This window comes from Apis dorsata, unplaced genomic scaffold (genome assembly GCF_000469605.1).
Source record: "Apis dorsata unplaced genomic scaffold, Apis dorsata 1.3 scaffold_74, whole genome shotgun sequence".
Taxonomy (NCBI): Eukaryota; Metazoa; Arthropoda; class Insecta; order Hymenoptera; family Apidae; genus Apis; species Apis dorsata.
The window spans coordinates 900768-915869 of record NW_006263372.1 but is presented as its reverse complement, the minus strand read 5'-3'; the positions used below and the strand labels follow the sequence as shown (position 1 = coordinate 915869).

General features: G+C 25.4%; 1 protein-coding gene across 1 annotated transcript; it reads left to right on the top strand.

Annotated features, from left to right (window-relative positions):
• The first annotated feature begins 7785 nt into the window (after nt 1-7785).
• On the top strand, nt 7786-14959 carry LOC102671787 (endoglucanase E-4-like). Its single transcript, XM_006610472.1, has 6 exons — nt 7786-8099; nt 11360-11597; nt 12155-12433; nt 13430-13770; nt 13899-14148; nt 14555-14959. Exons 1-6 carry the CDS (start codon nt 8037-8039, stop codon nt 14839-14841), a joined length of 1458 nt encoding a protein of 485 aa, XP_006610535.1. The 5' UTR covers nt 7786-8036; the 3' UTR covers nt 14842-14959.
• Nucleotides 14960-15102: the final 143 nt, after the last annotated feature.

Sequence of the window (15102 nt, the reverse complement as noted above, 5' to 3'; positions counted from 1 at the left end):
GGAAAAAGAGAGATGAAACATCTGCATCGCAATTTTTTTTTTTCGACGTACAATTTGAATATATAACTTTTTTATACTTTTTTTAAATCGAAATTTTATAGATATTTTATAGATATTTTATAGATTTTTAAAAATTTATTTTAATTCCGTGGAAAAAATCTAAATTCTTAAGATAAAATAACTGCCAAATTTTTATAGAGTCAGTATTAGATAATATCTAATTCAATCGTTAAATTAACTTGAATATTTTTAATACTGCTTAAAATATAATTCCAAACTTTTTATTGGAAATGCATATTTGTATGTTTTATATTTTTATAAGAATCTCTATTTATCTTTTGTTCTATTTATCTATGTTTGTTTGTTTTATATTGTTTGTTTTCTTAACTTTGTATTTTGTAGAATTTTGTGTAGAATAGTTACTTTTTCATTCAATTATTTTTTATGCATTAACAATATTAACAATTGGTTAAAAACGTTAAGAGATATATATAAATATATATAATATATATTATATATATATAATATATATTATATATATATAATATATATAATATAAATATGCAGAATCATTTCGAGCCTACTATAACCTAATCTATCTGATCCATCTAAATTTTTTCGTTCCAAAATTCGAGTTTTCTGAATTCGTGACGATTTCATTCTAATTTCTTTGATTAATTCAAAATTGATAATATCTTATACTTTTAATTGTGAATACTTACAATAAATGCGATTTTTTTGCGATTAAATAGATAATATTTACTTGGATAAATTCTTGGTTATGAATAAGTTTTTATAGTTAATAAATTGATCACAGAAAGAACATAACCTTAAGAACTTTAAAATAATTTTAATACATGTTATTTTCTTTTAAAACTCTGCATGTTATTTTCCAAGATTTTTATTAAAACACATTTATTATTTTATTAGATATTCAATAGTCCTGAATTATAATAAATCGTTATATAATATATTAATTATAATGATATAATGTATCATAGCTTAATTATTTATAAAAGATATTATTTCTTGGAAATAATATTTTTCTTTTAAGATACTCTTTCCTTTTTTTTAAGAAATCACTTTTATCGTTAAAATGATACAAGAGTTAAAATAGTCATAGATTTTCGAGCGCAAAACAATCCAGTTCTATTATCCTTACACAACTAATTCTTATATTTGTAATTAACTGCCTCGAAAGTAGGTTAGAACACGTAAGTACATAGAACGAAATAAACACTTTCAATTTTTGAAAGTACAATTTCTTTTTATCTCCACACCATGTTGGAAATAGGCTCGGTTTATGTGCAATGTACGATACGTTTACACATGTATAAAATAATTAACACAGAGAAGATATCTCTCAATAATTATTGTGTAATCTGTAATGTTACAACTTTTACAAGAAAACATTTACGTATGCATATGTATTTATACATAAAATGATATTATTTTTATATAAGATACAATATAGCGTTGTATATTTAATAGAAGAAATAAGTAGAAGTAAGTATTATAGAATACTTTATAATAAGTACTTATATTTATATAAGTTTGTAATAAGTACTTATAAAGAAATTTATTTCTTTTTTTTTTTTAAATTTATAAAAGCAAATAGTAATAATGATAAAATTATAAAAAAATATTATTCTTTTTTCAGAATTTATAATATATATTTATATAGATTATATAATAATAAAATATATATTTATGTAGATTTTTTTGAAATATTTTTAATTATTTAGCTTTAATAGAAAAAATATGTAAATATAAAATAAAATAATATAATTATAGAAGAAAATAATAATTGTACGAAATAATTTTATTGCGTTTCCTTAATCATATTTCTAGAAAAAATCGACTTTTTTGCGAAAATAATTTAACGAAGTATATTGTGTTCTTTTAATTGCTTCATTTAAATGATAAAATAAAATCGTGTTTGCGATTTATTGGAGCAAATGTAATTGATTATAACCGGTCGTACGTGGAAAAATATTTATAGAAAATCCGCGATGCATACCGTACGTGATAACGATAAAAATTCTGATCGCTGCAAATGTATATGTATTTTCTTTTTCTTTTTTTTTTTTAAATATGAAATATATTTTATAAACTTTAAAAAGAATTATTCGCTATATTTATATATTTTATTTTTTTATCTTTCCAATCCTTTTTTATTTGTTATTTTAATTTTTATTGAAATAAGCTTTAAACAATTAAATTAAAATATTATTGTACAATAAAATGAAGATACTGATAAGTGATACATTTACAATTTTTTTAAAATTTTTAGAAATCTACATAACATTGATGAAATTTAAAAAGAAATTTAAAATAAATCCATACAAGTGAAAATCAGAAAAAATAACATCGAAAATTTTAAAGTTAAAAACTTGTTAAATAATTTAAATAATTAAATATGAACAATGGTTGAAAAGACAAATTTTTAAAATGAAAATTGATAAAATAATTTAACAAGTGCAACAACTTGTTACTCCTCGTCGTCCAAGCGGAGATTTTAATTAATTTTGCCCGCTTCTTGACAAGAAAAAAAGAGGAGAAAAATTCACTAAAAATGGACGATACGTGACGAGTGAAAGTGACCGACTAAATCCAAAACGACGTCTTTAAATCGCATGGGTTTCCGTTTACGTTTACAGGTTTTTCTGCTGCAATTAAGGTATTCCAATAATTAAATGCAATGATCTAACAGTTCATTTCCAGAATTGTGACATTTTTAATTTAATAAAAAATTGTAGAATTAAAAAATTTTATATCATCATTTTTAAAAATTAGATAAGAAAGAAATTTTTTTTAATCATAATTCGAATTATCGTAATTGTAAATTTTATCTAGCGTTATTTTTGAATCCGGAATGAGTTTTAATCCATTCAATTATTCATATGCAATAAAATATAAAATTATGATGTTGCGATGTTGCGATTCTCACAATTATATTTCCATTTCTTCAATGCTCGTACGATATCCAGTTTGTATATAATTTTACTATTTTGCGTCACTGATTTTTTATTTCTCTACATTTACGAGTGTACGAGATCAACGTTATAGATGTTTCTTACATGTAATAAATTTATTTCTTTGAAACTATTATTTTAATCTTTCCTTATTATCCTATTTTCATATTTAATTTGAAGAATACTTTTATTCGCCTAATTATTCAACATTTTCCAATTATATTAATTTTCATATCTTCGTAATAATAATTCATATTAAAGCAAGAAATCATAATTACAATTTTTCAAAAATTCATTCATTTTCATTCGTTCCCCAAAATCAATTTTTCATTATATTCATCATATTCTTCCTTTCGAAACTTACTACTACTTCAATTTCATTTCCCATTTTATTTCAAACGTGAAGAATACTTGTTTTTTCTTTTTTCAACTATTAATATAAATTTTCAAACTATCAATCACATTTTAAATTATTAATTTTAAACTATTAATTATAAATTTTCAAATTTATTTATTTACGATACTTTGATCCTGAAAAATTTCTTCAATTTTTTGTTTTCACCCATTTTCGATCCGAAATTTCATTCATCTCCGAAATCCTATCGCATATATTTTTTTCAATCGTTCCACACTTTCCCAGTGTTTTTCTCTCGCCGCGCAGATGTCCCGAACAATTAAATGCGAGACGAGTACTTTCGTTCTCCGGTCTTTCGATCAGCCCCCACTTCCTTCCCCACCTGTTCGTCCTTTGCTGGAAGATCGCCGGCAAGTCACAATCGGCGGTCAGTCAGTCAGTCAGTAAGTCAGTCAGTCAGACACATAATCGATCACTGGGCGCCATCGATCATCGAATCGTGGATGATCCACACCATATTCGAAATCGATCCTTTCGATATACACTTTTCACCTGAGTCTCTGGCTGGCCAGTGCGTTTACCTCGAATTTACACGGTGTGATGTCCGAGTGTCTCTTGACCTATGAAAATTTTTTCCTGCTCGATGAATTTTTGTGAATTGTTGTTTTAAATCATCATCGTGAAAATTTATCATGATGTAAAAATGGATTTTTGTTATTAGACGGGAGAGAGTGAAATTTTGTTTGATGGAAGATGAGAGAGGTGAGTTGAGAAAATTATTATTAAATGGAGTTTTAATTGGGAGAAATGAATATGAAGTTATGATTTTTCGAATTTGAACAGATATTGTGGGAGAATAAATTGTTTGATTGGAGATCGTATGAAATTTTTTGGAGATGATTGTTGATATAAAATTTAACAATATTTTTATTATTGAAGAATAAGAAATATTATTGCTTTTTTACAGATAAATTTAATTTAATGAAAAATTAGATATTATAGTAACATCTGCAATAATAATAAATCATGGAAATTTTGATTGTTCGTATAAAAAAAGAAATATTTATTATTAATAATAACAAGAGTAATATTTGCATTTAAAAAATTTCATCAGAAAGATAAATATAATATTTTATGAAGAAAAAATATTAAAAATTATTGAAGACAGTTTATATATTATTTATAAATTATCATTTCAAATTTAATATTTTTTTTAGTGGATATATTTAATTATTTGGCTTTTAATATTCCTAATTAAAATCATGTTAAATGAATCGATGATAAACATAGTAGTCTGCATTAAAAATGTCGGATTGATGAGCATCGAAGAATCTTCTATACGTATTTATATGCAATATGCATATTTCGATGACTCACGCGAAATCGACAGCTAAATAACAAAGAATAACCCTGATATCAACGAAACTCTACTCGTGTGATAAATGCAACGAGTGCACTGAAATAAGATAGAATTATTTATAGAATCACATATTAATTACTCGATATTAATATATAAGAATTTCCACGATATTAAATTTTCAATATATTAAATTGTTTATATACAAAAGTTACAGAAATAAATTTTTTAAAAAAATATGAAAATTTTTAATATTGAAATTCTAAATTTTCACGTATAACATTCAATTTTTAATAATTTAGATTTTTTATTTTTTTGAATGTTACATTTATAATTTTAAAATTAATTTTTAAATTTTTCATACATAAATTTTAAATCTTTATAAAAATTAAATATTTCATAATTATTTTTGTAAATTTATTCCTTTCTTTATAAGTGAAATCACAGAGACATATCCAGTAAAAAAATTCTTGTTTTTCTGACAGATGAAATTCTATCCGTAATTATAATGCTAGTTGCCAGGTGTAACCGATCATTATCTTATATCGAACTGACATATTCAGTCTATCTACTTGACAATTTCACATGGATTTTGCTTCCTGCATCTTTCACATTTCACGTTTCCGTTCCGATTACGACACGTGTAACTGTCATTTAAAAAAACATTACATAGCCATAAAATTTTCTAAGAGAAAGAAAGAAAATAGTTATTATTAATATTAAATTTAAAATTACAAATTTATCATGTACAACATACATTTAAATATATCTATCCAAAAATTCATAAATAATAAAATATTTATTCTAATAATATTTATTCTACTTTTAAAAAAAAATTGTTATATATTAATATACATATATTAATTTACATAAATTAACATAAATATATATAATAATTTACATAAATTATAATATAATAATATAATAATATAATAAATATTGATTTAATAATAACAATGATAAAATAAAAATTAATGCGAATATTAAACATTTCCTCCAATTTTCATGAAAAAGAATTTTTTTCACATTTTTCAGAAATTTCCCATAATTTTTAAAAAAATCCTTTTTCTTCTCTGAATTCTTCTAACAAAAGAAACGAAAGGAAGAAATAGTTCAAGACATTTGTTGTATCTCTTGATCATCTATTTTTATTAATATTATTTAACGAGTCGAAACATGCAGACAAAATATACGGTAAACGTACAATTTCCAAACTTCCTGTAGTCTCAACTTCCTGGATAACTCCGCGAGATCGTTTTACTGAGAAATCTCTATGACGGAATGCAAATAACGCACTTGGCCGAATCTTCCTTTTTTAACTTACATTCTACCTTATCGCGAAATTAATGTCGGTTCTTTTGTAGAATATCTTTCAGGTTTATTTCTAGGAAGTGGAAAAATATTTTACCGACATTAAGTGAACGTGATCACTTCATGATCACTTACAATTAAAAATAACTTGAAAATTTTAAAATTATATAATATATTATAATATAATATAATATATATATAATATATTTCCCTTGTAAATTTGGATTACAATAAAAAGTATTTTTAATTGGAAAATTCTAATTGCATTTAATATTTTGAAAAAATTATTGTGAAATTATTAATTAAAAATAGAATAATTGAATTAAATGGATTTGGTTTAAAAAATGTTTTTAATTATAAAATTTGAACTACATTTGATATTTTGAATGGATTATTGTAAAATTATTTATTATTATTAAAGAGAGAAGATTAAAGATAGAATAATTAAAGATTATTAATAACATATTAATATTTTTGTGCATATAAGTGTGTATATGTATATACATTTATTTGTTATAAATAGACTAAATTAGTTTAAATATATTTGAGTTAGTATAAAATATAAAGCATATCTATTTAAAAAAATAATAAATTAATCTGAATTAGATTTCAATTAACAAAAAATACTTTATTATTAGTAATATTTTTTAGTTGATTTAATAATATTGATTTAGTTGATGTAATATAATATTCATATTACAAAAAATGTAATACATTATGGTTGATATAATTAATTTTGAGATAACTAAATTTCACTTATATTTGAATTAATGAATAAAAAATGCAAAATTAAATTAAAATAATAATATAATTTAAAAATGATATACATATTCACTTCATTAAATAATTATCATTATTTTATACTTGCTCTCTTTAAAAAATAATCAACTGATTTATGATCATTTGATTTATTAATAAAATTACACTTATGAAAATGATTATGACAAAAAGACTATGTTATGAATATTTATTTGCTTACCTAGAAATTGAAACCTCAACAATTGCGAGCCAACACAACAAATAGAGTTTAGAATAACCAAAAAAAAGTACTTTCGGTTCTCTGTATACAAATAGAGATAATACAAAGATTAATTTTTTATACGAAGAGATAAAACCAATTATTAAATTACAAGAATCTTGCAAACTTACAATTACTTTACAAGTTTCTCTTGAATAAAACATCTCGTATGTTAAAGAAATCTAACCTAAAATTTGTCATTTTCTTTCGTTTTTAAATTCGAATACACGAGTAAAGATTTTTCTCATCAAAAATGAATTTAAAATTGTTCTTCTTGCTTGAAAACAATTATCATCTAATTGATTTATTATTAATGATACGTTTTAAAAATATTCTCGTTCTTACGTAAAGTAGGAAAAACTTAACGGAGGAAACAATGATATATTATCGCTTCTCGAGTCGATGGATTTGTTAGAAGCGTTTTATGAAAATGTGTAAAATTACTTAAGTGAGATGCGAATTGTGTGGTATGAATTTTTATAAAGAAAATTACTTTTTATATCTTATTTTAAATTTATTTTATATTTTGAAAAATGAATAAAGTTAAAGAAGATATGATAAATAATTTAAAAAAAATGTCTTAAAGTTTTTCATGTTTGATATTAACAATTCGTTTTATAAGATAAAATTTGAATCATAATAAATAAAATCTTTTTAAAAATTTGTTTAAAAATTCATGTATAAATTTCTTCAAAGAAATAAATTATTTTCTATATCGAAACAAATTCATTTTAAATTCTTAATTTTTTTTTTTTCTTTAATATTATAGAATCAATGAAGATATCATCAAACTACGAACAAGGTGGATAAATTTAATTGTTCTGATCAATATTATTTAAAATTTCCATATTGGAAATACCTAAATAAGGGAAAAAAAAAAATCTTCGTGATAAAAAAGCGATTTCACGAAATCTAAGACTTGATGGAGAAGAGGTGCACGTGAATAATCGACATGCGATATCTCGAGATGTGTTTCACATTGAACTTAACGAAAAGGTGATTATCAATCGTCTGTATGCCATGAAAAGAGTTGTGGGAGGAAAATCGAGTATGGATTCAAATATGTTCGTCACTTGTGTCACGGTGAGTGATAATAGCCATTAATGTACAATTGATAGCATACAATTTACATAATTCGAAAATTCATAATTTTTTGAATTTCTAAAAAATTTCAAAATTTCGAGTATTATAATTTTTTAAAAAATATTTTCTCAATAACGATAAAACAAAAAAAAAATGTGAAAGAAAAATTATTGTGCCGAGTTTTGTTGTTCTAATGTTAAAAAATTGGAAAATGTGACTTATCAAATGACTTTTTCTATATCTTCTCCGTCACATGTTACGTCATGTTTATTCGATTCTTAGCGAACGTACTTACGTGTGTGCTTGCTCATCGAGCGAGATGCCGACGCGAAACATCGTTTTGAATACTTATTGCCGGTTCGCGCGATGCAACGCGTACGAATCGACCCGCGTGAAATCGCATGCCGAAAAATCATTCGTCTCATCTTTGTCAAGTGGTAACAAGTTTCGCTCACTCCTAATTGCGAGAAACTAGTTATCTTGAACTTTAAAAAAACTAATTTTTAATGCGGTCGATGATCTTTCAAGAATTCTATGAATTTAACCTCTCACGCTCGATATTGCGTATAAACGACATAATAAAAATTATTAGTTATTCAATAAAAGTAATTAATAATAAATATGTTTTTTTTTTTTTGATAAAACAGATTTTTTCATGAAAAAAAAGCTTTTTCTATTGATTTCTTGAATATTTGGTTTTGAAAGGATTAAATTTTAAAAATAAAAAGATCAGAATACAATATTTTTTTTTTTTAATTATTAAATGATAAAATAGATATTATAATTGTAATATTCTAAGATGGTTAAGAAATATTTTTGTTATAAAAGATCATTTGAATTTAAAATATATTGAATCTCTTAAAAAATTTAATAGATTTTGGTTTCTAATTTTATCGAACATCTGTTCAAATTCTTGAAAAGAAATCGAATTTTTCCTTCGTCCTGTCAGTGTAAATTCATGACATTGACGAACCGTAGACTGCTTAGTGTCACCGGAAGTAACAGCAGCGATTTCCGGTCCCCATGTCGTACTAGGCAGACGTATATTACCATCACGCGAGTCTGCATTCTTACTGTCTGATCAGATCGTCCTTCGAACGGGATTACTCTTACGTACATTCCATTTGAATAAATCAAAAATTATTAATTTATTAATTCGTCAAATTTAACTTTGAATGCATGAAAATATATGATAGCAACAATTTAATAATAACAGAAACGTGGAAAAGCTGAACAGAAAATTTTTCTTACTAGCAATAAGTAACTAGCTGCAATTTTTATCACTAACAACAACGACTTTAACTTTAAAATTAGCCATTATTGTTACTAGTAACACGCAGCCATTTTTGTTACTAACACCAGATGACAAGCAATAGTTATTTCTTACTAGCCACGAACAAACTATTTCATTATTAGCGACAGATAGTACTTTTTATTCGCAATACATAACGGACAACTTTTTTGTCACTAGCAATAGACGGCAATTTTTATATCTAATAAAATTCAATAATAGACGAGTACTTAATAATCATACTAACCAGTTAGATCAACCAGAGTATAGATTTAGAGTATATATTTAGAGTATTGTGATTGTACAGACGTGAGGAAACATTGACAAAAAATTCCACTTTGTTTCTCCAATGAGAACGCAGCTTAACGTCTCGAAACGTAGTACATACTATAGTACATATCTCCGCGTAAGATCGCAAATATTAAAGTCCGCTAAGGAAGCGAGCCGCGTGTGGACAAATTTCATCGTTTGCCGCTGTGGTAAAAATGCTGGTACACGAGTTTACCGAGTTAATAAGCTCGATGTTTGCACAGGGTATTGGCGTTTGTCATACAGATATTATATGGTCGACGAACCTTGAGAATTTTCTTGGAAAGGACGTAACGATAGGTATCTACGAAGTACACGTAGCATCAAACGAAACACGGTTCCAAACTCATTTCACGTACCTGCTGATATTGAGGAATATGGGCGCGGAATTTTATTCCCCATCGATATGTCATGCTGCGATATCGACATTTATCGACGTCACTTTTACACTTCTGTTCTGCAGCAAGTGCCCAAGGAGGCGTTCCTTAAAACTTCTGAGTTGAAATAGTGCCGGTTTCAAGGTTTGATGAATTAAAAATTTTATTGTATTTATTTTTTATTTATTTGAATTTAAATTTTTATTTATTTTTATTTATCTATTTATTTTTTTTTCTTATATAAGAAAATAATTATATGCAACTTACATTTGAATTAACTTTATGTTTGTTAAAACTGACATATATTTGCTATTTAAAGTTTCAAACAATTTTAGTGATATTTTAGATTGCTTTACAATTGTGAGATGGAAAAATTATTATTATTATTAGTATTAGTTATTCTATTAGAATAAATTTATATATCATTAAAATTTATTGAAGATAAGATTTAAAAATTTGCAGAATTTATAAATAAAATTTAAATAAAATTGATAGAAATTATTTATTTATCCAAAAATAAAAAGATAATTGTTTCAAATACTATATATATATATATAATTTTAATTAATAATTCCCGATTAATATTAAAACAAAATAAAATATAAAATGATTAAATTTATACATTTATTCAATACGAGTAATTGAGAATAATACTTTGGAAATTTAAAAATATTTTTTTCTCGAGTAAATTTACAATGAAGATAAAAATCGATTATTCTTCCTTAATCGAAAAGAGGAGTGGCTTCTATCGAATGTTTTTCTTCTATCGACTACCTAAGGTCATAACGAAAGTTTAGCTGTTGCTTCTTAGGTGGCCTTTATACTAAAGTCCATCACGTACATCATGTGTACGTGCCTTGCGAATTTACTGCAGTCATACTTGTAGTTTCATCATAATTCTAGTAGAATATGTCAATTTTGTGAAATTTCGTGGAAAATCCTTTCTTTAAAGTCATGTATCTATTTTATTAATTAATTCGAAGAAATTTATTTTAAAAAATATAATTAATTAAAATCTTTATCTCTTTTATTTTAATAAAAAATTTTATCCATAATTAGATATTATATATCTATTTTATTTATTTATAATTTACATTACTTGAATTTGAAATTTCAATTTTTAATTCCCAATTTTCAACTTTAATTTCAATTTTATATACAAAAAAAATTGAATGAAAAAAATTCATCTTTAATAAAAAAAAAATTCATTCATTTCAATAAACAATCACGTACAATCTCTATATTTATATAAAATGTAATTCAATAATTGGCTCACGTTACAGACTCTAGTGATAACATCGATAGCCTTGATAGGCACGATAAACGCGAACCCGCCGTATTACGTGAAACCCATCGAAGACGAAAACGATTACGCTCGTGTTTTGGAGCTTTCGCTTTTGTTTTACGAGGCGCAACGATCAGGGAAGCTCCCTGAAAATAATCGGATCCCATGGAGAGGGGATTCGGCTCTCGAGGATCGTGGACTGAATGGGGAAGATTTGACTGGAGGCTATTACGATGGTATTTGGAAATAATTATCTACGAATTCGATCGATTAAACGATGATAGAATAATCAAATGAAGACACAATTATTGAAAATGAAGCTTTATAGATGAAATTTTATGTCTAACTTAATATCGTGACAGATTTTCTACAAACTATGACAAAATATGCGATGTTCCATAGGAGTGATTCTAAACATTAAAATGATAAAAAGAATTTATGGAAATTCTTAGTTATGATTTTTATTTATCAAGATGCGAAAGATTTTGTATTGTATAATTTTGTATTTGAAAATGTCTGTACATAGACAATCAATTTAGATAATTATTTGATAATTATATTTAATTAAATGAACAAGAATCAAAAGAATTTCTAATGCAAAATTAATTATTTTTAATTTGAAAAAAAAATTTCGTGAATCTAATATTTAAAATCAGTTCATAAATAAATTAAAAAATCATCCAAATATTTATTCTTTTAAAGTATTAAATTTTTTAAAAATTATGTATGTAATAGTTTAATGTTCATGAAATTATTTTTTTTAAAATATTATAAAATTGTAAATACATTTTAGCCGGCGATTTTGTAAAATTCGGATTTACAATGGCTTCGACGACCACATTATTAGCATGGGGTGCTGTTAGCTGGCCGGAAGCTTATAACGCGGCTGGTCAACTCGACGAACTTCGTAAAGCCATTAAATGGGCTACCGATTACTTCATTAAATGTCATGTGAGCGAATATGTCTTTTATGGACAAGTTGGTGACTTTTCATTGGATCACACGTTTTGGGGAAGACCAGAAGAACTAAATACTACTAGACCTGCCTACAAAATCGATCCGGACCATCCTGGTATGATAATATAATATTAAAATTTCAATCTAATAATCCAGCATATTTGATAATCCAGCACGCATAATCCCAATCATAATCATGTCTTACGAATATTTTTCGCCAAAAATTTCATTCTTTAAAATAAATTTATACAACTTTTTTTTTTCATTAAATTATATTAATTCAAAAAATAATTTTTTAGTTAAAATTAATTTTTAATAAAAATAAAGAATTGAAAGTGAGGTTAGAATTTAAATTAAAATTTATAAATGAATAATTTTTTTATTTTTCTATTAACTAAAATACTTTGTAAGTTCTATTATGAATTATTCAGTATTCTATCTACTAAATCCTTTTAAGGAAAATCCTCTTCAATATACATATATTGCAAATATACTACATATTATTAACTTGAAATGAACCCCAGGCAACATAATGAGCGAATTTTACTGAGTTCATAGTTTGAGAGAGCAACCAGTATAACATGAATTTACCGAAAGTTCGTAATTTTCCGCGAAACTTTCGTCAAACAGATATCACAAGTCGTATTTCTAGCTATTTAATTTATCTGATAGCGAATATGTAGAAATATTTATTTAAATGTAGCTATGTAACATAGATAACACAGCAATATATTAAGCATATTCATCATTAGGCTAAAATCTGAAGATTTTTTGTTTCATATAAAAAAATTTATAATTAAAAATATCTTCTTTAAATAGAATTATGGAAGAAAATTATGGAATAAAATAATATCAATTATAATAAAATGGAAATATTATTATATAATTATTATTATAAGAATATCTAACTTTTGAGAAATCTAACCTAACCTTGATAGAGTTGATTACTGGCTTCTGTTTCATTCATGATCACACCATTCGTTTCATTCATTTCACATTCACATTTACACAATGATTTTTTTCACAAATAATATTTATTATCATTACAACACTAATTTTATTCTTTATTCTTTATAATTATTACACGTTTAACTCAAAATAATTTCTTTAGGTTCCGATTTAGCAGGCGAGACCGCGGCTGCTCTCGCGGCCTCTAGCATTGTATTCCGTAACTATAATCCAGAATATAGCGCCAACTGCTTAAAACACGCGAAAGAATTATACAAGTTCGCTAACAAATATCGTGGACTTTATCACGAAGCAATTCGTGGTGCAGCTCAATATTACGAGAGCACCGATTATGGCGATGAATTGGCCTGGGCAGCCGTATGGCTTTTTAAAGCGACAAACGATACGATGTATCTTGAAGAAGCCGAGCATCATTACCAACATTTCCATCTTAAAGAGAGACCCAATGAATTCTTTTATAATAAAAAAGTCGCTGGAGTTCAGGTAAATTTATAATTAACAAAATTTATAAATATATAAAATATAAAAGATCATATATCATATATCATAGATCATTTATTTATTTGATATAGTTAAAATTAATTTTATTAGTTTTCATTGGTTTTTTACAGGTTTTATTAGCTCAGATGACAGGGCAGCCGGAATATCAAAACGCGGCACGAGCTTTTTGCGATTTCTCAGTATATCAACAAAAACGTACACCTAAAGGATTGCTATATATTGACAAGTTTGGCACTCTTTGTCACGCAGCAAATGTGGCATTCGTTTGCCTCGAAGCTGCCGACTCATCCGGAATCGGAGATTCCCAAAAATATCGTGAATTTGCTGAGCAACAAATTTACTATATGTTAGGAGGTGGTGGTAAGTTCATAACCTACAAAATTGATAAAGCGAAATGGTAACATAAAATAAACATAACAGAAATAAAAATAAAATTTTTATTATAACTCGCTTCATCTAATATAAACTTTAAATGCTTATAAATAATATAATATAATAATAAATAAATTTGAACAGTTTTTTTTTATATATCAAATTTTTTTGTTTAACTCGTAGAATCGACCTATCAAAGATATTCCACAAATATATTAACATTCTACATATTTTTTAACCAATATTTCCTTTTTAATGTTAAATCAAAATAGTAATTTTATAAAAAAGTCTTTCAATTTAAGCATAATTAAAAAATAGATCTGCACTTTTACTACAAAATTCTCGATTAATTCCAGTTAAAATCACAATTAAGTGGAAGTTATTTCTTAATTAGGTAGAAGTTACGTAGTTGGATGGGGTCGAAATCCTCCAAAACAACCACACCATGCTGCATCATCATGTCCTGATAGACCTGCTATTTGCGGATGGTCCGAATTCGACAAAGACGCGCCAAATCCTCAAATCCTATATGGTGCTCTGGTCTCAGGTCCTGACGAAGCGGACAAGTTTCACGATCATAGAGAGGATTACGTGTATACGGAAGTCACTTTGGATTATAATGCAGGATTTACGAGTGCGTTAGCCGGATTGTTACAATTACGAGTCAAGAGTACCACGTAACGAGCCATGACAGTTAGTCGCATTTGGCTATGGATCAAGGAATTACTTTGCTTCCAAGTTGGAAGTATTCGCTTCGTGATTTCTATATAGTAATAAATAGAATTGTGGAAGTTTTTAGAAAGATCTAGAAATTATTTTCAAAAAATATGGAATATATTTAATGGAAAATTATTTTTCACAAATTTATAATGAATCAAAAATATTTGTATCTATATTTATAGTTTTTTTGCAATAATGTAATATGAAATGATATAAAAAATT

Coding starts and splice junctions, on each gene's coding strand:
- LOC102671787 (XM_006610472.1), top strand. CDS start 8,037: ATGAAAAGAGTTGTGGGAGGAAAATCGAGTATGGATTCAAATATGTTC. Junction 8,100..11,359: donor TGTTCGTCACTTGTGTCACG/GTGAGTGATAAT, acceptor CTCACGTTACAG/ACTCTAGTGATAACATCGAT. Junction 12,434..13,429: donor AATCGATCCGGACCATCCTG/GTATGATAATAT, acceptor TAATTTCTTTAG/GTTCCGATTTAGCAGGCGAG.